At 42.5% G+C, this 27095-nt stretch overlaps 2 protein-coding genes across 7 annotated transcripts in view; one reads left to right on the plus strand and one right to left on the minus strand.

The window, feature by feature from the left end:
• The window catches only part of MRPL48 (mitochondrial ribosomal protein L48), a 78280-nt gene that overhangs the window by 40129 nt on the left and 11056 nt on the right, over positions 1 to 27095 (plus strand). For all 6 annotated transcript variants that reach the window (NM_001251970.1, XM_063782530.1, XM_063782532.1 and 3 more), the window contains one exon: positions 18306 to 18475. In NM_001251970.1, the coding sequence (NP_001238899.1) occupies positions 18306 to 18475 (170 nt within the window). The remainder of the gene's footprint in view (positions 1 to 18305; positions 18476 to 27095) is intronic.
• LOC100609546 (protein MIX23-like) lies at positions 23920 to 24744 on the minus strand. Its single transcript, XM_003313208.5, has 2 exons — positions 24514 to 24744; positions 23920 to 24203 (listed from the first exon to the last, which is right to left on the minus strand). Exons 1-2 carry the CDS (start codon positions 24742 to 24744, stop codon positions 24000 to 24002), a joined length of 435 nt encoding a protein of 144 aa, XP_003313256.1. The 3' UTR covers positions 23920 to 23999.

Genomic DNA, 27095 nt, shown 5'->3' on the forward strand with positions numbered 1-27095 from the left:
TCTCAGCTCACTGCAACCTTTGGCTCCCGGGTTCAAGCCGTTCTCATGCTTCAACCCCCTAAGTGGCAGGGATTATAGGCGTCCGCTGCCACACCTGGGTAATTTCTGTATTTCTAGTAGAGGTGGGTTTTTACCATGTTGACCAGCCCAGGTCTTGAACTCCTGACCGCAAGTGATCTGCCTGCCTTGACCTCTGAAAGTGCTGGGATAACTGATTCTTACTGTATTTTCTTTTCTTTTTTTTTTTTTTGAGATGGAGTTTCACTCTTATTGCTTAGGCTGGAGGGCAATGGCGCGATCTTGGCTCACTGCAACCTCCACCTCCTGGGTTCAAACGATTCTCCCGCCTCAGCCTCCCGAGTAACTGGGATTACAGGCATGCGCCACCAAGCCTGGCTAATTTTGTATTTTTAGTAGAGACGGGATTTCTCCATGTTGGCCAGGCTGGTCTCAAACTCCCGACCTCAGGTGATCTGCCTGCCTCAGCCTCCCAAAGTGCTGAGATTACAGGCATGAGCCACCGAGCCTGGCCTCTTACTGTATTTTCAAATCTAAAATAGGCCGGGTGTGGTGGCTTACACCTGTAATCCCAGCACTTTGGGAAGCTGAGGCAGGCAGATCTCTTGAGGTTGAGTTCAAGACCAGCCTGACCAACATGGCAGGAACCCCGTCTCTACTAAAAATACAAAAATTAGCTGGGTATGGTGGCGCGTGCCTGTAATCCCAACTACTCGGAAGCCTGAGGCACGAGAATCACTTGATCCCAGGAGGCGGAGGTTGCAGTGAGCCGAGATCACGCCACTGTACTCTAGTCTGGGCAACAGAGTGAGACTCTGTCTCAAAAATAAATAGATAAATAAATTATGTGCTTCTTGAATCCTTTATCACAGGTAAGTGGATATTAGTTCTAAGCATTATGAAATTATTTAGCCCATTTCTTTGGCTCCAGTTAGATTTCTGTGTGTGTGCAGAGGATTTTCTTTTGGGGTGGATACAGCATGCAAGGTATAAGATCTGGCTTTCAATCTCAAGCCTGTCACTTCCTGCAAACAGTACAGTGGGGGGAGATTTTGGGGAGACTTCAATATCTCTTGGTTCTTTAGCTTATTTTAATGCTCCCACGCAACCACACATATTTCCTATTTACCTCTCTCTTCTTGGCAAGGTCCAATTCCACTGAATTTGGGCCTTAGAAACCACTAACCTTGCCGTGTTCTTCTGAGCTCATCCTTACAGTAAAAAATTTCAGGAGAAGAACATTACCACCTATCAGGCCTGTATTAGCCAGGCTCCCAGCAGGAAACAAATGCCCTACTAAAATTGTTCCTTTGTAGTGGGAAGTCTACTGAATTAGGAACAAGGAAACTTGTGTTCTAGGCTTGGTTCTGCCGCTTTTCTGCCTTGTGACTTTGGGTAAGTCAACCTTCCCCGTCTAGGCGTGGCGGGTCCTGAAATTATATGTAAAATGTTTGTTGTAGGTGAATTTTTCTGGGAAGAGAGTCTACAGTTTTTATCAGACTTTTCACAAAGGTAGAGAAATTCTGGATTAGAATATCTCTAAGACTAGAATTTCAACTTGTATGTCATGTAACTTCACGATGCTGTGCAATATTTATTGAATATCTATTATGTGCTAGGAACTCTTGATGCCTTGCCTATTCAAGAGTGAGTTGCAAAATAATTCTTTTTTTTTTTTTTTTTTTTTTTTAAATAGAATCTCTCTGCCGCACAGGCTGGAGTGCAGTGGTGCGATCTCGGCTCACTACAACCTCTGCCTCCTGGGCTCAAGAGAGCCTCCCATCTCAGCCTCCTGAGCAGCTGGGACTACAGGCATGCACCACCACACCCAGCTAATTTTTGTATTTTTTTGTAGAGATGGTATTTTGCCATGTTGCCCAGACTGTTCTCGAACTCCTGAGCTCAAGTGATACACCTGCCTCAGCCTCCCAAAGTGCAAGGAATACAGAGATGAGCTACCATGCCTGGCAAGCAAAATAATTTTACAAAATGGATGAACAAGACATGGTTCATTCTCAGAGGGAGCTGTTAAACCAACAGAGATAAGACACAGACAATATACTTCCAGGCAGAAAGTGACAAGTGCTACAAGGAAGATACAAAGCGCTATTAAAATTCGGAAGGAATGATTTACTTTTTTGGAGTTGTGACACCTTAGAGTAAATTATTGAAGTTGTTTTATTTTGAGACATCCCCCTTCTTTTTTTTTTTTTTTTTAATACTAAGCATCCTTTTATTTGCTGACACCATTATAAAAACATTACATTTGCAACAAAAAAGTGTTTTCTTCAGTTGAAGTCAGAGGCAGTTACTTCCCAAAATATTAAGTAAAACAGTGTACAACATCAGTGAGATATCCCCCTTCTAAAAGTCCCACATAAAATAGTGGGAAATAAAATTAGTTTTGTTTGAGGGGGACTTTTTTGGCTGTTTTAAAAAAATGTCTTAGAATCTTCTCTCTCAGATAATTTTCTGCATATGTCATGCTCTGACCCACTCCATTAACGTGGTATAAAAGGAAGCTTAATGCCATCTGTCCCCACCTTCCTCTCCAGCCTCTTCTCCACTCTCCTGGATACCACGCTTTAACTGTATTGGGCCTTTTGTTTTTCCTCCAAGTCATTATACTTTTTCAAGGCTCACAAGCTGTTCTGTCTACTTGGAAGACCTCCCCTTCTTCACCTGGCTAATTCCTCTTCAACCTTTAAATCTCAGTGAGAAAGCAGGGTGAGGAGGGACACAGACAAATTTCTCCTTCTAAGAAACCTTCCTGGATTCTCTGCACTACGTTACTTTTCTTTCTTTCTTTTTTTTTTTTTCTTTTTTAAATTTGAGACATGGTCTCACTCTGCTGCCCAGGCTGGAATGCAGTGGTGTGATCCTGGCCCACTGCCCCTTGAATACCTAGGTTCAAGCGATCCTTCTGCCTCAGCTTCTCAGTAGCTGGGACTACTTGGTGGCACATGCCACCAAGCCTGGCTAATTTTTAGAAATGTTTGTAGAGATGGGGTCTCACTATAGTGCCCACGCTAGTCTTCCGGTCCTGAGTTCAAGTGATCCTCCCACCTTGGCCTCCCAAGTGCTGGGATTACTGGTGGGAACCACCATGCCTAGCCCTGAGTTGCTTTTCTTACCATAAGCTGCCAGAGTTCTTGTGCTTACTCTCTCCTAGGAAAACTGCTCTATGTTTTAATCATCTGAGTGTTTTTGTTGTTTTTGTTTTTGTTTTTGAGACAGGTTCTCGCTCTGTCACCCAGGCTGGAATGCAGTGGTGCAATCTCAGCTCACTGCAACCTCTGCCTCCCAGGCTCAAATGATTCTCCCTCTTCAGCCTCCTGAGTAGCTAGGACTACAGGAGTATACCACTACACCCGGCTCATTATATTTTTGTAGAGGGGGGGTCTCGCCATGTTACCCAGGCTGGTCTCAAACTCCAGGACTTAAGTGATCCGCCTGCCTCAGCCTCCCAAAGTACTAGGATTACAGGAGTGAGCCACCGCACCTGGCCTTAACCATCTATTTTGATGACTATGTTCTATTTTAGATTATGAGGTCCCTAAGGGTAGAAGTCTCAGTTTTCTTCATATCCTCAGTGTCCAGCACAGGGCCTAGCATCAAGGAGAGGACAGTAAATATTGATTAAGCTGGACTGAAATGTGGTTATTGGAGCTGCCCTGTGGTTTTATAAATCAGATTTATCAAATATAACCCACAGTCTGCAAACACCTGGCTCCAGATGACCTTGGTTGCTTGAATGGATTGGATGCTCCCTTTGTTTAGGGTTGTAGGCTTTTCTCTGATGTTATTCAGTGTCCCAGGGTGGCCAGTACAGTAGTGCTGGATACTGGAGTAAGTTGCTCCAGCCTCCTGGCTTCCTGCACAGGACAGCACAGTGAAAGCTTTCATTCACCACCTTACAGAGGCTCTGTCCTGAGTTCCTGTCTCTTATCCCTCTGGGGAACTGGACTAGTTAAACTAGATGGAATCTTTTGTGGCCTCCTTTCTTTCTCTCCCTAAGCCTAGAAAAAAAATAAGTTGGCCAGATTCCCATTTTTTCCTCTCTGGGTCTCAGTCTGGCCCCCCTACTCTTGTGAGCCCAACATCCCTAAGACGAGTAAATTCTCATGCTCATGCATAAAGTATCCAACCCTTGTCCCATTTCTGCTGGTATAATCCCTTCATTCCTCCTTCGAAAGGTCCCACACTCAGTCTTATGACTTACGCATCTTGGGAAGGAAGGGGGTATCTACTTCATCTCAGCTTTCCTTGTTAATACTGTTTTTATCTCTTTCTTTCTTTCTTTCTTTCTTTTTTGAGATGGAGTCTTCCTGGAGTTCAGTGGTGCCATCTCAGCTCACTGTAATGTCCGCCTTCCGGGTTCAAGCAATTGTCCTGCCTCAGCCTCCTGAGTAGCTGGGATTACAGGCATGCGCTACCATGCCCAGGTAATTTTTGTATTTTTAGTAGAGATGGGGTTTCATCATGTTGGCCAGGCTGGTCTCAAACTCCTGACCTCAGGTGATCCACCTACCTTGGCCTCCCTAAGAGCTGGGATTATAGACATGAGCCACCGTGCCCAGCCTGTTTTTATCTTTTTCTTACATGGCCCGGTTTATAACTCTGAATAGTTTCCCATCCCTCCATCCCATGTCCTTGTCCTTGATGCTTTTTTGAGGGAGTAGATGAGAGATAAAAATGAGGCTTTTTCTCAGGTGGCAGCATGGGGTATGACAATAAATGTGGTATTTCAGCTCGCTTACAGTATGTACCTGACCTCCTTCTCAGTGATTTCCCTTTTTGCACCTTGTATTTCAGACATGTTTTCTCATACACCCATGCTCTTTCCTGCCTCTCTGCCTTTGCACATGCTCTTTCCTTTGTATGGGATGATACCCTCCCTTTTTTCTCTATGGTGCTCATCCTGTAAGACCCATCTTGACCTGTGGCAGTGAGTGATCATATTTTAGAGTGTATCTCCAGACCTAGCATCCTGTCTCAAAGTGTAGATCTCATTATTCCTTAAAGGCCCTGCATCATTCAGTTGAATTTAAAAGGCTTCAGATATTTGGAGTGACTTATATTTCATAGAAGTAAAAATAAGGCCAGGCGTGGTGGCTCATGCCTATAATCCCAGCACTTTGGGAGGCCGAGGCGGGAGGATCACCTGAGGTCAGGAGTTCGAGACCAGCCTGACCAACATGGTGAAACTCCATCTCTACTAAAAATGCAAAATTAGCTGGGCATGGTGGCGCATGCCTGTAATCCCAGCTACTTGGGAGACTGAGGCGGGAGAATCGCTTGAGCCAGGGAGGTGGAGGTTGCAATGAGCCGAGATCATGCCATTGCACTCCAGCCTGGGCAACAAGAGTGAAACTCTGTCTCAAAAAAAAAAAAAAAAAAAAAAAAAAAAAAGTAAAAATAATAATAGTCATTCACATTTGTATAGCACTGGGTCATTTTTCCCAAGACCATTTAGTTACTTGCCCTCAGCTGTTGTCCAGCTTCCAGTCTTGGGGTAATGGCAGCTTAATAATCTGAAAATTGCCAAGAGAAAGATATGGAAGGATGAAATGGAGGCAACATGAATTTCTGTCACCTTGTCATATGTTCTCATTTCCAGGCCTTGGAGCAAGAGAGTTAGGTATATCTTCTGTAACTCAGACAATTTTCTTCCTCTTTGCAGAATGGCCCCTAGGAATCAAGATAGCTTTTCTTTTGGAAACTTCATGCTGTTTTTAGTGTTGATAGAAAGGAGGTTTCTGCCATTTCTGTCACCTATTTTATTTTGTTGTAGCACCCATAATAGATAAGCTGTCACAGCCACAAATCTCTGAGGAGACTGGAATCATTCCCAGATAAATCAGAAGGTCAGAATCACTTTATGGTTATAGTCCTGGCTTCTTGAGAGCTTGTCTGGAGGTTGTAGCAGGGGAGCACAGCTAGTCATATACCCTTGACTAAGGACCGGTCTTCCTCTATTGGGGATGGTTGTCCTCTTCTACTGAGCTTGCAGCTTTGGGAGGGACGCACATGGAGTGGTGAGGGAGGAAGGGGACACCTGCCTAGCCAGCCAGATCAGCTGAATCAACCCTGGCAATCAATGGGGTGACAGATGTTGCAGCCAGATCGCCCTCACATCCGGTCCTACCTTCTTGGTAACAAAACAATTGGTTTTGCTGGTCTAGAAACTGTAGGGCTAGACATGTATTATAGGACTGGCTTAGGGAGAGTTACTTTATATTGGCACTCATGTTTTCACTCATTTATTTCTTGTAGCTCATTAAAAGAAAAACCATAATTGAGCATCTACTATATGCCATGCATTGTGCTGAGTATCCATGATGCTCAGGTGAACGGAACATGGTCCTGTAAAAAGTGTAAAGTCTGCTGGGAAAGTTAGTGCTCAAAAGTGTAACTAAATACTTGAGGCAAGTGCTTTACTAGGGAATAAACTAAATATCAAGAGAGCAAAGATAAGCAATTCCTTCACAATGTTTTACATGGTAAATCCATACAATTTTAAAAACAAAAAAGAAGCAATTCTCCCCAAAAGGGTCAGTGAAGGTGTTACGGAGTTCAGCTCAACAAACATTTATTAAATGCCACCTGTATTCTTGGCACTGGGTAGGTAAAGCTGAACTGGACACTCCTCTGGCAGTATCTAGTTGCTTGGGGTAGCTGTTGACACAGGGCTGTGAAGAACATAGAAAAGCTCCCCAGGGCTTTTCTAAGTACAGGGAGTGACTCACGTGAAGACCTGACTGCCTGTGCCATTAGAGCTCCTGGTCTGCAGCCTGCTGGGAGTCTTGCCCTGTGTCACCAAATTACAATAGTGTCTGATTTTTAGAGGGATTCATGTTTGATATGAATAATAGTAATGACCCTTTTCCATTCTAAAAGTACTTTGGCATCCATTATCTCAGATCCTTGCAAGCCATATTCCCTTGGAACATTGGTGGTACTAGAGCCAAACCCCTCCTCAAGATGAATAATAATAGTCTTTCCCATTTTAGAAACATATTAAATGAATGGATAGAATTTTCTAAATTTCACACATTCTTCCTATCAGCTTTACTTGATAAAAACAAATATTGACAGAGAAACTCAGTTATGTTTTTGTTTTTTTAATTATTATTTTTTTCAGAGACAGGGTCTTGCTCTGTTGCCCAGGTTGGAGTGCAGTGGTGCAATCATAGCACACTGTACCCTCAACCTCTCAGGCTCAAGTGATCTTCTCACCCCAGCCTCCAGAGTAGCTGGAACTACAGGTGTGTACCACTACGCCTTGCTAATATTTTTATTTTTTAAATTGATTAATTAATTTTTTGAGATGGGCTCACTCTGTCATCTAGGCTGGAGTGCTGTGGCATGATTATGGCTCACTACAGCCTTGACCTCTCTGGCTCAGGTAATCCTCCCACCTCAGCCTCCTAAGTAACTGGGATTATAGGTGCGCCCCACCACACCTGGCTAATTTTTTGTAAAGATGGGGTTTCACCATGTTGCTCAGGCTGGTCTCGAACTCCTGGACTCAAGTGATATGCCTGCCTTGGGCTCCTAAAGTGTTGGGATTACAGGTGTGAGCCACCACAGCTGGCCTAGAATTCATTTCAGTTCAACTCAACATTTAATAATTTGGGGCTCTAGGAATAGAAAGATTAATGAGACATAGTACCTTCCTACATGAATTGTGGTAGTAGTTTAGCTACCATAATAGAGAGACCTACAATACCAGGGGCTTAAGTAAAATAGAAATTTCTTTCTTTCTGACATAAAAGTATAAGTAGATATTCTAGCTTTTTGTTTTGCCATACTTATCATATTGCTTCTATCTCATGGTTTGAGATGGCTGCTCCCTCTTTAGCCACTATGTTCACATTTCAGGCAGCAGGAAGCGGAAAGGGGAAGCAGTGGTCATCATGTTTCTTTTCTTTCTTTGTTTTTTGTTTTTGTTGTTCTTGTTTTATTTTGTTTTTGCTGTTTTTTTGTTTGTTTGTTTGTTTTTTGAGACGGAGTCTCGCTCTGTCACCCAGGCTGGAGTGCAACGGCGTGATCTCGGCTCACTGCAACCTCCGCCTCCCGGGTTCAAGTGATTCTCCTGCCTCAGCCTCCCGAGTAGCTGGGACTACAGGCGTGTGCCACCATGCCCAGCTAATTTTTTGTATTTTTAGTAGAGACAGGGTTTCACCATGTTGGCCAGGTTGGTCTTAATCTCCTGACCTTGGGTGATCTGCCCGCCTCGGCCTCCCAAAGTGCTGGGATTACAGGTGTGAGCCACCATGTCTGGCCTGTTTTTTTCGTTTTTTTTGTTTTTTTGTTTTTTTTTTTGAGACAGGATCTCATTCTGTCATCCAGCCTGGAGTGTAGTGGTGTGATTATAGCTCACTGCAACCTCAAACTCTTGAGTTTAAGCGATCCCCCAGCCTCAGCCTCCTGAGTAGCTGGGACCACAGGTACACGCCATCACACAGGGCTAATTTTTAAATTTTTTTGTGGAGATAGGGTCTTGCCATGTTGCCCAGGCTTGTCTCAAACTTCTGGGCTCAAGCAATCTACCCACCTTGGCTTCCCAAAGTGCTGGGATTACAGGTGTGAGCCACTGTGCCCAGCCATGTTGTCTTTTTTTTTTTTTTTTTTTTTTTTTGAGACGAAGTCTCGCTCTGTCACCAGGCTGGAGTGCTGTGGTGTGATCTTGGCTCACTGCAACCTCCGACTCCCTGGTTCAAGCGATTCTCTTGCCTCAGCCTCCTGAGTAGCTGGGATTACAGGCACGTGCCACCATGCCCAGCAGATTTTTGTATTTTTAGTAGAGATGGAGTTTCACCATTTTGCCTAGGATAGTCTCGATCTCCTGACCTCGTGATCCGCCTGCCTCGGCCTCCCAAAGTGCTAGGATTACAGGCGTGAGCCACCGCGCCCACCCTGTCTTTCTTTAGAGTAATTGAACTAGCACTTTGCAAACTGCAGTTGCTTAATACATTCTTCATTTCGTAAAATTTACTAGTTGGAAATTGGGACCATGCTTATCTCCAATATATAGTAGTAACAGTAATGTCCTATCTATGTACACTACACAACCTCTTTTAAAAATGCCATTTATGGCAGAGTGCAGTGACTCACACCTGTAATCCCAGCATTTTGGGAGGCGGAGGCTGGTGGATCACCTGAGTTCAGGAGTTTGAGACCAGCCTGGCCAACATGGTGAAACCCCATTTCTACTAAAAATACAAAATTACCCAGACATGGTGGCAGATGCCTGTAATCACAGCTACTCGGGAGGCTGAGGCACAAGAATTGCTTCAACTCTGGAGGTGAAGGTTGCAGTGAGTCGAGATCATGCCACTACACCCTAGCCTGAGTGACAGAGTGAGACTCTGTCTCAAAATAATAATAATTTTTAAATGCCATTTATTTATTTTTAATTTATTTTTTTGAGACAGGGTCTCACTGTCGCCCAGGTTGGAGTGCAGTGGCGCAATCTTGGCTCACTGCAACCTTTTCCTCCTGGGTTCAAGCAATTCTTGTGCCTCAGTTTCCTGAGTAGCCAGGATTACAGGTGTGCACCTCCATGCCCAGCTAATTTTTGTAGTTTTATTTTCATTTATTTACTTTTTTTGAGACAGGGTCTCACTCTGTCACCCAGGATGGAGTGCAGTGGCACCATCTCGGCTCACTGCAACCTCTAGCTCCCAGGTTCAAGCAATTCTGGTGCCTCAGCCTCCTGAGTAGCTGGGACTACAGGTGCCTGGCTGTAACCTCCACCTCCTGGGTTCAAGTGATTCTCCCTGCCTCAGCTTCCCAAGTAGATGGGATTACAGTCACTCACCACCACATGCCCAGCTAATTTTTTGTATTTTTAGTAGAGACGGGTTTTCACCATGTTGGCCAGTCTGGTCTCGAACTTCTGACCTCAGGTGATCCTCCCACCTCACCCTTCTAAAGTGCCAGGATTACAGGCATGAGCCACCGCGCCCTTCCAAAAATGCTACTTATTATTATATACCAGGTGCTATAAGTACTATGTGCCAGGCTTTAAAGACATTATTTCATTTTATAGCCTTATAAACATATATATTATTTAAGCCTTAGAGTATCATATGGTTATTTGAGACCCTGTTTGAGGAATCCAAGACTCAGAGAAAGATTAAATGATGTGCCCACGTGGCTAGAAGTTTTCAGAGCCGATATTTGGAATGAGGATGGCCAGAATTCATCTAACATCTCTAGTATTTCCATTTCATATAAATTCACTCTATTAAGCTTCACAATAACTTTAGCTGTTACAGATGAGGAAACTGAGGCCTAGAAAGGTCACACAGTGTCATGTAGTGACTAAGCAGATAGTTAGGATTTGAGGTCAGATTTTCTGTGGCTTCCATCTAAGTCTAGTGTACTTTATATAGCATCAGGCCATGCCTCCTTGCTACCCCAGTCAGAGCCAGGCCTTTTGTCCATATGTCTCTCAAGTGTATAACACCAGGTTATAAACATACTCAATCGCTTCGTACCTCACAGCTCATTATGGACTGTTGATAGTACTAACCCCAAATCATTCAAATCCTCGGGTGTAAATTTTGTTATTTTCATCACTAGAATTTCTGGAAGCTGAATATGCTGCAGGCATATTAGCCTTTTTGTTTGAGGATTCAGATAATGGATTAATTCTTATCCAACTTTCTCACCCTGGAGAATGTCACTTATAGCGATGGGTAGATACTATCACTTTAGAGGAGAGAGCCTGGGCTTGGGGCTGCAGACTCAGCTTCCAGTTCTGGATAGACATAAAGTTGTTACCTTTGCCCTTGTCTTGCTGTTAAACCTTATACAAGCCATTTTCCTTTTCTGGGTCTCAACTTCCCCGTTGTGTAGAATTAGGGGGAAGGAGAGATTAAATTATCTCTAAGATCCTTTCTGGCTGTAACAGGCTATGATTCTAATTTGATTCCTTTCTTTATCTGCTCTTTCCAGCAAAGTTTCTCAGTAACCTTGGGCAAGTAACTTACCTTCAGAGGACCTCAGTTTTCTGTCTGTGAAATAGGGATAATAATGTGAACATTTGTGTACAAAACTTGTTTCATAATTTACCCTATAGTCTATTTGGGGGACCAGAGTGCAGTCCTACAAGGACCTAAGAATGACAATCCTGGGCCATCCCTTAGTGAATCTAGGCCATAGGAGTGCCAACGTTTGATGATGGACAGTAGTCCATCCTCCCTACTACATTTCTCCTAACTTCCTTTCCTTTCCTGCCTGGCTGGCCTTCATGTGCAGTCAGGTTGGGCTTCCCAAAACACAGCTTTATTCATGTATATCCTTTGCACAGATTTATTTATTTATTTATTTAGAGACAGAGTCTCGCACTGTTGCCCGGGCTGGAGTTCAGTCAGTGGCGTGATCTTGGCTCACTGCAACCTCCGCTTCATGGGTTCAAGCGATTCTCCTGCCTCAGCCTCCTGAGTATCTGGGACTACAGGCGCCCGCCACCACGCCTGGCTAATTTTTTTGTATTTTTAGTAGAGATGGGGTTTCACCATGTTGGTCAGGCTGGTCTTGAACTCCTGACCTCATGGTCCACCTGCCTCGGCCTCCCAAAGTGCTGGGATTACAGGCATGAGCCTCCACTCCTGGCCCACAGATATATCTTTAATAGTTCCTCATGGCATTCATGAAGTCCTGAACTCAATCAGTAGGCATTGAGAGAATGGGATGGATGTGAGAAAAATTGTGTAGATAAAATGACAGAAACTGGCATCTGGTATTATATGCAGTTAAGCTCTTGCTGGCTATGCTGTGCCCTGGCTCAGAACTGAAATATGTATTGTAATATCACAGTGGGATCTTGATAATGTGAATTGGTTCAGGTAGATCTAGGCCAACATGGGAAAGCAAATGAGATGCCAAGAGGGACACTGGGATCAGCTTTCTTTTCTTTGTTCCCCTAAAGCAATACCTTTGGAGAGTCCTGGCATTTTCTGTGGTTAAGAAAAGCCTCCTACAGGCTTCAGAGAAGCTCCTCCCTGTCTGCTGGAAAATTTCAGCCACTCTCCATTGCATTCTGACTTCAGCATTCTAGACAGCTCTTACTGCAGTGCTGCCTGTCATGATGAGAAGTCCTGATTGCTGCATTTGGCCATGAATGTGTTGGGCTCTGAAGAGGAGAGAGCCAAATGCCTGCATGTTGGTGGTTGGTTTCTAGAGGTTGGCTTCCCACTCACCGCAAGGTCTAGCACCCTGGGGTGGCCACCACTGTTAAGAACTTTAGTAATGCAGAGGAAAAATTCCTGCACTAGGGATCAGGAGGTCTGGATTTTAGTTCCTGGGGTCTGTCTTGTCTGGCTTCGTGATTCTGGGGAACACATTTATCTGTTTGGGCTTCATATTCTTCCCTTGCAAAGATGAAGAACCAGGACAAAAGCATCTCTAAATTCCTTCCTATTCTAAAATTTTAAAATAATGACTCATTGTATGTTTTCTCTTTGCTGGGCCCTGTGCTAGATAGGAGGAATATAAAGTGAAAATAATAATAAAAGTTAATGTTTAGTGTTTATGTGCCACAGATTGTATTAACCATTTTATATATAGTATTTTGTTCAGTTCTCAAAACATTCCTGTGAGATCAGGTCTATCATCAGTATTACTGGCCTTGTAAAAGGACCATTTCTTTGTCTTCTCTGTGCTTCCTCAAATTGGCTTCCTGCTCTTGATAGGTTGACCTTCAGAGCAGCAGTGTAAGGGAACCATTCCAGGTGCTCTGTTAGGAACAATGCTGCTGTGGAAGCCCCTAGACTGTTGGCTATTAGATGGGGTGACTTAAGACATATCAGTAGAGATAGTTTTTTTTTCTTTTTTTCTTAAAAAAATAATTCAGCCCCATAGCAAGACTTACTATAAATCTCCAATTATTAGGACATGGTGGTATTATCTCATGGATAGACAAATAGCCCAATGGAACAGAAGAGTAGAGAAACAAATGCACATATCTCTGGGTGCTTGTTATATGACATAGGTGGCACTGTAAAGCAGTGTGGCTGGGTCATTTCGGCTGGATGATCATGTGAAAACAAAAAATGACTCTTGACCCTATTTCACACCACACACAGAAATGACTTAAAGATGGATTGTAGATCTAAATGTAAATATTAAAATAATAAAACTGCTAGAAGGTAAAATACAAGGATGTCTCCATGATCTTAAGGTAGGCAAAGATTTCTTAAACAGGACACAAAAATCCCTATAACCATAAAAAATGAATACATTGGACTACATTAAAAATAAGAACTTAATTTCAACTTCAGGCCTGGTGTGGTAACTCACTTCTATAATCCCAGCACTTCGGGAGGCTGAGGTGGAAGGATCGCTTGAGGTCAGGAGTTTGAGACCTGCCTGGGCAACAGAGTGAGACCCCATCTCTATGAAAAATTTTAAAAATTAGCCAGGCATGATAATGTGCACTGTAGTCCCAGCTACTTGGGAGGCTGAGGCGGGAGGATCACTTGAGACCCGGAGTTCCAGGCTGCAGTGAGCTACTGTTGTGTCACTGCACTCCAACCTGGGCAATATAGTGAGACCCTGTCCTTAAAAAAAAAAAAAAAAAACTCAGTTTTGTCAGTGACAAGTTAAATGAAAAAGAGAAAATAAATAAAAATAAAAAAATAGCTTCTCATCAAAATATACCATTATAAAGTTAAAAGGGGGCTGGAAGCTGTGGCTTATGCCTATAATCCTAATACTTCGGGAGGCCAAGGCTGGCGGATCACTTGAACCCAGGAGTTTGAGACCAGCCTGTGCAACGTGGAAAAACCTTGTCTCTATAAAAAAATGCAAAAATTAGCTGGGCATAATGGCACATGCCTGTAATCCTAGCTACTCAGGAGGTTGAGGTGTGACGATCACTTGAGCCTAGGAGGTCGAGGCTGCAGTAAGCTGTGATTGTGCCACTGAACTCCAGCCTGGGCAACAGAGTAAGACCCTGTTGTTGTTTTTTGTTTTTTGTTTTTTTTTAGACGGAGTCTCGCTCTGTCACCCAGGCTGGAGTGCAGTGGTGTGATCTTGGCTCATTGCAACCTCTGCCTCCCAGGTTGAAGCGATTCTCCTGCCTCAGCCTCTGGAGTAGCTGGGACTACAGGCACCCGCCACCACACCCAGCTAATTTTTGTATTTTTAGTAGAGGCGCGGTTTCACCATATTGGCCAGGCTGGTCTTGAACTCCTGACCTCAGGTGATCCACCCACCTCGGCCTCCCAAAGTGTTGGGATTACAGGCATGAGCCACCACACCCGGCCAACCCTGTCTCACAAAAAAATAAAATAAAATAAAAATAAAGTAAAAAGGGAAGGTACAGAGAGGGAGAAGATATTTGCAGCATGTACAAAGGATCATGTTTAGAATATATAAAGAGCCTTTACAAATCAATAAGAGAAAGGCAGACAACCCAATTTTTAAAATGAGCAAAATACTTGAATAGGCAGATTACAAAAGATAGTATCCAAATAGCCAGTAATCATATGGGAAGGTGCTCAGGCTCAATAGATATAAAGAAAATGCTAGTTAAAATCTCATTGCATTACCACTACCAAAATGGCTACAATAAAGAAACCCACAAGAAAACCTGACTATACTGTTTTCTAAGTGTTAGGAAGAATGTAGAGCAATTAGAACTCTCATACACTGCTGGTGGAAGTCTAAATTGGAAACTACTCTACAAAACTGTTTGAGAGTGTCTATTAAAGGTGAACCTGTTCATACTGTGTAACTCAGTAGTTCAGCTCCCAGGTACACCCCCAACAGAAATGCATACATATGTTCACTAAAAGATACATACTAGAACATTGGTTGCACTACTATTCATAACGGCCCCATACTGGAAATAACTCAAATTTCCACCAACAGTAGAAGGGATAAATAAATTGTGGCATATTCATACAGTGGACTAGTAGCACATGAGAAGGAAAGAATTGCCATTCCATATAATGCCTGGTTGAATCTTATGAACCTAATGAATGAAAGAAGACGGACACAAAAGAGAATGTATCTATCATTCCATTTTCATGAGTTTCAAAAACATGCAAAATAACTCTATGGTTTCATAAGTCAGGATAGTGGTTACTAATTTGGGGAAAGGAGACCTAGGGTACTTGTAATGTTCTGTTTCTTGTCTAGGGTACTGATTACAGAGGTACTTTCACTTTGTGAAAATTCATTGAGCTGTGTAACTTATTTATGTATTTTTGCATATTAATGCAATAAAAATTTACTAAAATTCAAACATAATAGATTTTAAAATTCTAATTTTAGATTAATAAGATATTTACACTATTAGAAAATTTTAAAAACAGAAGAAAATAGTTTAAAATTCTCATTCCTACCCTCAGACCCCAGCCACCTAGTTCCCTCACAAACAGCCAATGATACTAGTTTTTGGGGGGGGGTTGTTTTTATTTTTGTTTTTGAGACATGGTCTCACTCTGTCGCCTAGGCTGGAGTGCAATGGCTCAATCACCACTCACTGCAACCTCTGCCTCCCAGGCTCAAGCAGTCTTCCTGTCTCAGCCTCCCAAGTTGCTGGGACTACAGGTGTGCACCACCACGGCTGGCTAATTTTTATGTTTTTTGCAGAGCTGGGATTTTGCCATGTGGTCCAGGCTGGTCCTGAACTCCTAGGCTCAAGCAGTCTGCCTGCCTCAGCCTCCCAAAGTGCAGGAATTACAGGCGTGAGCCACTGTGCCTAGCTGATACTATTTTTGTACATGCTTCCAGAGATATTTTTTAAATATGCAAGCAAATAAGCATGTATGTAATTACACACATGCACACACACACATATCTATTGTCTTCCAGCTCCCCCATTTTATATGTGTGGCAACATTTTGAACACATTATTCTACAGTTTGCTTTTATCATTTGTTTTATCTTAAAGACCTTTCCAGTATCTGTACATAAAGAAGTGGTTATTTATTTATTTATTTAGAGATGGAGTCTCGTTCTGTCGCTCAGGTTCGAGTGCAGTGGCGGGATCTCAGCTCATTGCAACCTCCGCCTCCCGGGTTCAAGCAATTCTCCTGCCTCAGCCTCCCAAGCAGCTGGGACTACAGGCGCACACCACCATGCCCAGCTAATTTTCGTATTTTTAGTAGAGACGGGGTTTCACCATATTGGCTAGGCTGGTCTCGAACTCCTGACCTCATCATCCACCTGCCTCGGCCTCCCAAAGTGCTGGGATTACAGATGTGAGCCACCGCGCCCGGCCCCTTATTTCTTTTTACAGCTGCATAATTTACTTAATAAGTCTCCCTCCTTTTCTGTTTTGAAACAGGATCTCACTCTGTTGCCCAAGCTAGAGTGCAGTTGCGTGACCACGGCTCACTGCAGCCTCAACCCCTCAGACTCAAGCCATCATCTCACCTGAGCCTCCTGAGTAGCTGGGATTACAGGCACTTGCCACAATGCCCAGCTAATTAAGAAAATTTTTTTTGTAGGGTCGGGATCTAGCTATGTTGTCAGGGCTGCTCTTGAACCCTTTGGCTCAAGTTATCCTCCTATCTTGGCCTCAAAGTTCTGGGATTACAGGTGTCAGCCACTGTACCCAGCTATAAGTCCCTCTCTTTATGGGCATTTAGGTTAGATTATTTTCGGTTGAGGTGCTTTCTTCTTTCTGAAGTATGTTGTGTTAAATATTTTTTCCCAGGCTTTGTTTTAACTTTTTTTTTTTTTTTTCCTTGAGATGGAGTCTCGCCCTGTCACCCAGGCTGGAGTGTAATGGCGTGATCTCGGCGCACTTCAACCTCACCTCCCAGGTTCAAGCGATTCTCCTACCTCAGTCTCCTGAGTAGCTGGGGTTACAGGTATGTGCCACCATGCCTGGCTAATTTTTTGTATCTTTAGTTGAGATGGGGTTTCACCATGTTGGCCAGGCTGGTCTTGAACTCCTGACCTCGTGATCCATCCAACTCAGCCTCTGAAAGTGCTGGGATTACAGGCATGAGCCATCATGCCCGGCCTTCATTTTAACTTTTTACAGCAGCCTACACAAGTTGATATGTAGTGAAGCAATATTTTGTATGACAGAAAAGGAAGAAATCAAATAATTATTCTACCTTTCAGTTCTCAAAAGGAATGCTGTGTAGACAATTGTAGAATTTCGAGCTAGGAGTAGAAGAGAACTAATGCTGAGATTCCTTTCTGTTAATTTTTTTTCATGATTCTGATAAAACTCAGGATTCTCTCCTCGGAAACATGTACATGTAAAATTTTGCATATAAATTTTGGGGCTTGGCCAGGAGCAGTGGCTCATGCCTGTAATCCCGGCACTTGGGGAGGCCTAGGTGGGTGAATCACCTGAGGTCAGGAGTTCGAGACCAGTCTGGCCAACCTTGTTAAACCTCATCTCTACTAAAATTACAAAAGTTAGCCAGGTGTGGTAGCAGGCACCTGTAATCCCAGCTACTTGGGAGGCTGAGGCAGGAGAATCGCTTGAACCCGGGAGGTAGAGATTGCAGTGAGCTGAGACTGCGCCATTGCACTCCAGCCTGGGCGACAAGAGTGAAACTCCATCTCAAAAAAATATATATATATATATTGGGGGGCTCATAGACCCCTTAATTCATATATGGGTTAGGAATATTTTAATCTAGGCTAGGCGTGGTGCTCACACCTGTAATCCTAGCACTTTGGGAGGCCGAGGCGGGTGGATTGCCTGAGCTCAGGAGTTTGAGACTGCCCTGGGCAGCATGGTGAAACCCCATCTCTACGAAAAATACGAAAAATTAGCCAGGTGTGGTGGTGTGCGCCTGTAGTCCCAGCTACTTAGGAGGCTGAGGCATGAGAATTACTTGAACTGGGGAGAAAGAGGTTGTAGTGAGCCGAGATTACGCCACTGCCACTCCAGCCTGGGTGACAGGGCGAGACTGTCTCCAAAAAAAAGAAAAATATTTCAATCTGACATAATCCCGTTGGTTTACAAATTGAGTAATAGAAGGCCAGAAATGGGAGGTGAATCTCAAAACAAGGTAATAGTATAAGACAGTCACATGTATTCATGTTCAAGTAATTCATGCATTCAAGTAATGACAGCAATATTCTCTCCTTGCATTGGCTGATGTCACAGCCCAGAATGGCAAGGGAAGCTGCTCTTTCCTTCCCAGGAGAACTTCAGTTTGTAGGTGGGGTAACCTGAGAGCAAAATGTGAACAAATTTATTAGAAAGATTGACTTTTTAAAATATCAAGATAGTATTATTAGAATTTCTTGTATAATACTTTATTTTCTTTCTCTCTTTGTTTTCTCTTCAGCCCAAGAAGAAGAAGGGAAAAGTGGAAGTGAGAGCCATTAATTTGGGGACAGATTATGAATATGGGGTTTTAAATATTCATCTGACTGCATATGACATGACCCTGGCAGAGAGTTATGCCCAGTATGTTCACAACCTCTGCAACTCTCTCTCCATTAAAGTCGAGGAAAGGTATGAAGGATGCTTTTGTATGGGATGTTCTTGGTGTGGGTAGAATGCTCTGTTTTTTTGTTAAACTAGGCTTTTGAGATACAGTTTACATGTAGTAAAATTAACTCTTTTTAGTTATATAACGTACTACAATAAAAATATAGACTAGTTCTATTAACCTGAAAAGTTCTTTGGTGCCCTGGTGTAGTCAGTCTTCTCCCTCTTCCCCACTCAAGTCCCTGGCAACCACAGACCAATTTTCTGGCCCTGTGGTTTTAACTTCTCCAGAATATCATATAAATGAAATCACACAGTATGTAGCTGTTTGTGGCTGGCCTCTTTCACTTAGTATAATGTGTCTGACATTCTTTCATGTTTTTGCAAGTTTTTTTTTTAGTGGTAAAATACACATAAGTTACCAGCTTAACTATTTTTAACTGTACAGTTTAGTGATATCAAATGCATTCATAATGTTATACAAGCATCACCACCATCCATCTCCATCATGCTTTTCATCTTATAAAAATGAAACTCTAGCTGGGCGCAGTGGCTCACACCTGTAATCCCAGCACTTTGGGAGGCTAAGGTGGGAGGATCACTTGATCCCAGGAGTTTGAGACCTGCCTGGGCAACATAGCGAGACCTCGTCTCTACAAATAACAAAATTAGCTGGGCATGATGGCATGTGCCTGTAGTCCCACCTACTCGGGAGGGTTAGGCGGGAGGATAGCTTGAGTCCAGGAGGTGGAGACTGCAGTGAGCTGTGTTCTTGCCACTGCACTTCAGCCTGAGTGACGGAGTGAGACGCTGTCTCAAAATTTAAAAAAACAAGCCAGGCGCGGTAGCTCATGCCTGTAATCCCAGCACTTTGGCAGGCTAAGGCGGGTAGATCACCAGAGGTCAGGAGTTCGAGACTAGTTTGGCTAACATGGCAAAACCCTGTCTCCACTAAAAATACAAAAATTAGCTGGGTGCAGTGGTGCGCACCTGTATTCCCAGCTACTTGCGAGGCTGAGGCAGGAGAATCGCTTGAATCCAGGAGGTGGAGGTTGCAGTGAGCTGAGACTGTGCCACTGCACTCCAGCGTGGGCAACAGAGCAAGACTCTGTCTCAAAAAAAAAAAAAAAAAAAGATTAAAAAAAGCAAACACTGAAACTGTACCCATTAAACAATAACTGCCCATTCCTTCCTCCCCTAAGCTCCTGGTAACTACCCTTCTACTTTCTGTCTCTGACTTTGACTATTCTGCCTCATGTAAGTGGAATCATATAGTATTTGTCTTTTTGTGACTGGCTTCTTTCACTTATCATAATATCCTCAAAGGTCATCCATGTGGTAGCATATGTCAGAATTTCCTTTCTTTTTCTTTTTTTGTTTTTTGAGACAGAGTCTCACTCTGTCACCCAGGCTGGAGTGCAGTGGTGTAATCTTAGCTCCCTGCAACCTCCACCTCATGGGTTTCACCATGTTGGCCAGGCTGGTCTCTAACTCCTGCCTCAAGTGATTCTTCTGCCTCAGCCTCCCAAGTAGCTGGGATTACAGGTGCGCACCACTGCACCTGGCTAATTTTTGTATTTTTAATAGAGATGGGGTTTCACCAACCACGTTGGCCAGGCTGGTCTCGAACTCCTGACCTCAAGTGATCGCCTGCCTCAGCCTCCCAAAGTGCTGGGATTACAGGAGTGAACCACAGTGCCCACCTCTTTTCTTTTTCTTTTTTTCTTTTAGAGACATGGTCTCTCTCTCCCACCCAGCCTGGTATGCAGTCATGGTCTCTCTCTCCCACCCAGCCTGGTATGCAGTCATGGTCTCTCTCTCCCACCCAGGCTGGTATGCAGTGGTGCGATCATTGCTTATTGCAGCCTCAACCTCCTAGGCTCAAGCGATCCTCCTCTCTCTCCCAAATAGCTGGGACTACAGGCAAACACCAACTCGCCAAGCTGATTTTTTATTTTCCTGATATGACCTAGTCCTCTGAATGCCTGGCTAATTTTAAAATTTTTTGTAGAGATGGGGCCTCACTTTGTTGCCCAGGCTTCCTTTCTTTTTTTCTTTTTTCTTTTTTTGTCTCACTCTGTTGCCCAGGCTGGAGTGCAGTGGCACAGTCTTGGCTAACTGCAACCTCTGCCTCCCTCCAACCTCCAATCTCGCCTCCAATTTCTGGATTGTATAGTAAGTTTATGTTTAACTTTATAAGAAATTGCCAAATTGTTTTCCAAAATGGCTGCACCATTTTTTATTCCCACCAGCAATGTATGAGACTTCCGGCAACTCTTCATCCTGGTCAGCAGTTGGTATCATCAATTTTTAAAAAGCTATTAATAGGTTTATAGTGGTATCTCATAGTGGTGTTAATTTGCACTTCACTAATAAATAATGATGTTGAGCATCTTTTCATGTGCTTATTTGTCATCTGTGTATCTTCCCTCATGATATGTCTGTTTAAATCTTTTGTCCATTTAAAAAAATGGCTTGTTTTCTTATTGGGTTTTCAAAATTGTTCATCTATTTTTAGATAGCAGTTCCTTTTTTTTTTTGAGACAGAGTCTTGCTCTGTCACCCAGGCTGGAGTGCAGTGGCACAATCTCAGCTCACTGCAAACTCTGCCTCTCGGGTTCACGCCATTCTCCTTCTTCAGCCTCCCGAGTAGCTGGGACTACAGGCGCCCGCCACCATGCCCAGCTAATTTTGTTTTTGTATTTTTAGTAGAGACGGGGTTTCACTGTGTTAGCCAGGATGGTCTCAATCTCCTGACCTCGTGATCTGCCCGCTTCAGCCTCCCAAAGTGCTGGGATTACAGGTGTGAGCCACCGGGCCTGGCCTAATTTTTGTATTTTTAATAGAGATGGGGTTTCACCATGTTGGCCAGGCCAGTCTCGAACTCCTGACCACAAATGATCCACCCACCGTGACCTCCCAAAGTGCTGGGATTACAGTTGTGAGTCACTGCACCTGGCCACCAGTTCCTTTGCAGATATGTGTTTTGCAAATATTTTCTTCCTGTCTATGACTTATCTTGTTGTCCTCTTAACAGTATGTCTTTTGAAGAGCAGAAGTTAAGCTTAATGAAGTTCAGTTTATCAATCTTTTTCTCTTATGGTTTCTGCTTTTTCTTTTATATCTAAGAAATCTTTGCCTGACCCAGTTGCAAAAAAACATTTTCCTATGTTTTCTCCTAGAAGTTCTATAGTTTTAAGTATTATATTTAGGTCTGTGATCCATTTTGAATTATTTTTGTATATAATGGGTCAAAGTTTTTTTTTTTGGCATATGAATATTCAGTTGTTTCCAGCACCATTTGTTGGAAAGATTTTCTTTCTCCACTGAATTATCTTAGCACCTTTTTTGACAGCCAGTTGACCATGTATATGTGGGTCTATTTCTCTGCTCTATTCTGTTACATATATGCTTACACCTGTACCTACTGTCTTGATTAGTGTAGTTTGATTACCAACTCTAACTTTGTTCTTCTTTTTCAAAATTATTTTGGCTATTCTAGGTCCTTTGGTTTTCCATAAAAATTTTTAGAATTAGCTTGTTGATTCTACAGAAAACAGTCCGATGGGATTTTTTTTTTTTTTTAGGATTGTGTTGAATCTGTAGATCAATTTGGGAATAATTGAAATCTTAATTGTTTATATTGAGTCTTCTGATTCATTAACACAGTTTCTCTCTCCATTTACAGTATTTAGATATTCTTTATCTGCTCTGCTTTTATGCATTTTTTGGATTTGTTGGAAAACTGTAGGAGAGGGAAGTAACATTTACTCCCTACCTACCTGCTCCAGTCTGGGCTCTTTGCATATCTTATCTCAGTATTTCACACAGTATAGGATGCCCTCTGGTTTTCCTTAAATAACATTAAATCCCATGGGTAGAAATTTCTTCCCTTTGTAATTTTTTTTTTTTTTAATTTTGGAGACAGAGTCTTGCTCTGTCACCCAGGCTGGAGTGAAGTGGCGTGATCTCGGCTCACTGCTACCTCCATCTCCTGGTTTCAAGTGATTCTCCTGCCTCAGCCTCCCTGGAATAGCTGGGACTACAGGTGTGTGCCACCATGCCTGGCTAATTTTTTGTATTTTTAGTAGAGATGGGGTTTGCCATGTTGCCCAGGCTGGTCTCGGACTCCTGAGGTCAGGCAATCTGCCTGCCTCGGCCTTTCCAAGTGCTAGGATTACAGGCATGAGCCACTGCACCCAGCCCCTTTTTAATTCTTTTTGTTTTTTGTTTTTGTTGAGACGGAGTCTTGCTCTGTCGCCTGAGCTGGAGAGCAGTGGCGCAATCTCGGCTCACTGCAACCTCTGCCTCCCAGGTTCAAGCGATTCTCCTGCTTCAGCCTCCCAAGTAGCTGAGATTACAGATGTTCCCCACCACACCCGGCTTATGTTTGTATTTTTAGCAGACATGGGGTTTTGCCATGTTGGTCAGGCTGGTCTCAGACTCCTGATCTCAGGTGATCTGCCTGCCTTGGCCTCCCAAAGTGCTGGGATTACGAGTGTGAGCCACTGCGCCCCGTGGCAACTTTTTATCTATGTTCTGTCCTTATAGTTTTGCCTTTTTCAGAATTCCATACAAATAAAATCATATAGTATTTTTCTTTTCGATTCTTCTTTTGCTTAGCATACTGTATTTGAGATTCATCTATGTTGTTGCCTGCAAGTAGTTTGGTTTTTTGTTGTTGTTGCTGAATAGCGTTTCATTGAAAGGATGTACCACAGTTTATTCTTTTTCTGATTGAAGGACATTTGTGTTGTTTCCAGTTTTTGGCAATTATGAATAAAACCACTATAAATATGTACAGGTTTTTGTGAGAACACACGTCTTCATTTCTCTAGGAGTATGATTGTTGAGTCAAATAGTAAGTGAAGTATATGTTTGATTTTATAAGAAATCAAGGCTTGGGCACAGTGGCTTACACCTGTAATCCCAGTACTTTGGGAGGCTGAGGAGCATGGACTGCTTGAACTCAGGAGTTTGAGACCAGCCTGGGCAACGTGGTGAAATCCTGTCTCTACATAAAAAATACAAAAACTAGCCTGGCTTGGTGGCGTGCACCTGTAGTCCCTGCCACTTGGGAGGCTGAGGCAGGAATATTGTTTAAGCCCGGGAGGCAGAGGTTGCAGTGAACTGAGATCGTGCCACTGCACTCCAGCCTGGGCAACAAAGTAGAGAGCCTGTCTTAAAAACAGCAACAACAAAAATGTAGCTTAGGTAATCTGTCACTGTGGCAAGGTAGTACATGATATAGTATGTGGATATGGCAAAAATTACACTTGCTTTTTTTTTTTTACACTGAGTCAGAAAATTATTTTAATAACAAAAATTTTTTTTTTTACAGAATCAATATAAAATAGCAGTTGATTACTCCATAATTATCAGAATTATTTATACTTGAGGTCTTGGCTAAGTGGGGCTGAAATCAACAAAAGGTCTTGGACTGTTGTTGGCTCACAGATCATCCTAGGAAGCCTGCCCTCTTGATATCTGTCATACTTACCTCTTATGAGATGACCCAGTCCTTAAAAAAAAAAAAATCTCTCTTTCTTTATTCATTCTTTGGAGGTTTGAAGTGAATTTGACACCGTTTATTAAACACCTTCCAGCCTTTGTCTTTTACTATTTCTTCAACATTCAGTTCTGACTGCATCCATTTCAACTTTGTCTGTTCTTTTCTGAGTTGCTTTAATAACATTAAGTTGTCCAAATTATTTTCTCTCTCTTCTTGGAGGTTTTTTACTACTTCTGAGGTCTGGGCTATACAATTTTTTTTTTTTTTTTTGAAACAGAGTCTCGCTCTGTCGCCCAGGCTGGAATGCAGCGGCGCGATCTCGACTCACTGCAACCTCTGCCTCCCAGGTTCACTCCATTCTCCTGCCTCAGCCTCCTGAGTAGCTGGGACTACAGGCGCCTGCCACAACGCCTGGCTAATTTTTTGTATTTTTGGTAGAGACGGGATTTCACCATGTTAGCCAGGATGGTCTCGATCTCCTGACCTTGTGATCCGCCCTCCTTGGCCTCCCAAAGTGCTGGGATTACAGGCGTTAGCCACCGCGCCCGGCCTGGGCTATACAATTTTTTATGACTCTGTTCCTACTGGCAAGAGCTGCCATCAAAGACCCATAAATTTGTTTACAGGTTTGGCTGGCATCAATTTTCCCTACAAAGGAAGCTGTTAGAACCTTAGTGTTTAATTTATATACTATTCTGTCATCACTTGTCCTTATCACTTTGAGTAATTCCTGGAACTGGGCAAACTCCTCCCAGTTCACACTGCCACTGGGTGCCGCCATATTGGACAAACAAAAATTATACTTTCTTACTCATTAGATATTAGTATATTCCCATTTAACAGATGTGGAAATCAAGGCTTAGAAAGGCTGAAAGCACAGAACCAGTAACTTGCCTGGATTTAAACCCAGTTCTGCCTGACAAGTATTTTCAGTTACATAGGGTCTTATTTTAAGTCCTTCAGCCAAATTTGAACTTTTAAACCTTTATACATTAGAGTGCAACTGTGCTAAAAGATGTTCTTTAGGAGATTTGATAATAAGCTGTGACTTTAGCTCTCATAGCTGACAGTACTTCAATTCTAAAAATGTGCTTTATCTCTTTCTGATGCCCCAGAGAGTTGGTTCCTCTTTCAGCACTTGACACATACCTCGTGTCACTTAGTGCTCTGGGCTCGAATGATCTATTCATGTGGCAGTTCCTTTTCCCTCTGACAGTGCATTCCTTCTGGATGGGGACTGTGTTCTTTGTTTCTTTAGCACCCACTACAAGGCCTGCCATATGGGAGACATTCAGTCATGATTGAAAGAATGACAGGTTCTTAAATATCACTATACAATCCAGTTGTGTGGTATACAGTTGCTAAATTAATGAAAGTCCTTTTAATGAATTAATTCAAAAACTATTGATTGAGCCTCTTCTTGCTATGTGGTGAGCACTGCATTAGACATTCTGGGAGATATTAAGGGGAACCTCCTAGTTTCAGGGAACATACACACACACACACACACACACAGTGAATGCACACATACATGCATGTACATACATACCGAGAAACATAATTATAACATAATGTGAAAGATAAACTGCAATTACAGCTCAAAGAGGCAGAGTAACATAGTAATTTAGAGTAGTGCTTCTCAAAGTACCATTCCGAGAAGATGTCAGGAACTTATGCCAAAATGTACATTAATACTTGGTTTCCTTCATTAGGAGAGTCTTGATATTAAGAAAAACTTGGCTGAATCAAGCAGTTTGTTTAGTGACTGGTTGCACATTTCTTGTCTGTCATGGACCAGTGACAATTAGGCTGTTCACTGGCAGCTTGTCTATGGACTACACTTGAAATAATATGTGGTTAAGAGTACAAGCTCTGCCCACAGAATGGGAGAAAATATTTGCAAGCTATCTAGCTGACAAGGGATTAATAACCAGAATATATAAGGAGCTCAAACAACTCCATAGCAAAAAAAAAAAAAAAAAAAAAAATCTAATAATCTAATTTAAAAATGGACAAAAGATCTGAATAGATGTTTCTTAAAAGATGTACAGATGGCAAACAGGCCTATGAAAAAGTGCTCAACATCACTGATTGTCAGAGAAATGCAAATCAAAACTACAGTGAGATATCATCTCATTATGGCTTTTATCCAAAAGACAGGCAATAACAAATGTTGACGAGGATGTGGAGAAAAAGGAATACACTGTTGATGGGATTGAAAATTAGTACAACCATTATGGAGAACAGTTTGGAAGTTCCTCAAAAAACCAAAAATTGAGCTACCATATGATCTAGCAATCTCACTGCTAGGTATAAACTCCAAAGAAAGAAAATCAGTATATCGAAAAGATATCTGCACTCCCGTATTTATTGCAGCACTATTCACAATAGCCAAGATTTGGAAGCAACTGGAGTGTCTGTCAACAGGTGAATGGATAAAGAAAATGTACATGTATACAATAGAGTAGTATTCACCCATAAAAATGAATGAGATCCTGTCATTTGCAACAACATAGATGGAACTGGAGGTTATTATGTTAAGTGAAATAAGCCAGGCACAAAAAAGACAAACATTGCATGTTGTCATTTATTTGTGGGTGCTAAAATTAAAAACAATTGAACTCAGAGATAGAGAGTAGTATGATGGTTACCAGAGGCTGGGAAGGGCAGTGGGGGCTGGGGGAGAAGTGGGGATGGTTAATGGGTATCAAAAAATAGAAAGATTGAATAAGATCTAATATTTGATAGCACAACAGAGTGACTATAGTTGATAATTTAATTGTACATTTACAAATAACTAAAAGAGTATAGTTGGATTGTTTGTAGCACAAAGGATAAATGCTTGAGATGATGGATATCCCATTTACTCTGATGTGATTCTTATGCATTGTATGCCGGTATCAAAATATCCCATATACCCTATAAATATATATACCTGCTATGGACCCACAAAAATTAAACATTAAAAAAAAGAGTACAAGCTCTGGAATCAAATTGTTGGCATTCATATTCTAGTTCTATCAGTTATTAGCAATATGACCTTGGGAAATTCTGAGCCTCAGTTTCCTCATCTATATAATGAGGATGATAATTTTTTCTGTTTCTTTGAGCTCTGAAAATGAAACAAGATGG

Source organism: Pan troglodytes, chromosome 9, assembly GCF_028858775.2.
Source record: "Pan troglodytes isolate AG18354 chromosome 9, NHGRI_mPanTro3-v2.0_pri, whole genome shotgun sequence".
NCBI classification, from domain to species: domain Eukaryota; kingdom Metazoa; phylum Chordata; class Mammalia; order Primates; family Hominidae; genus Pan; species Pan troglodytes.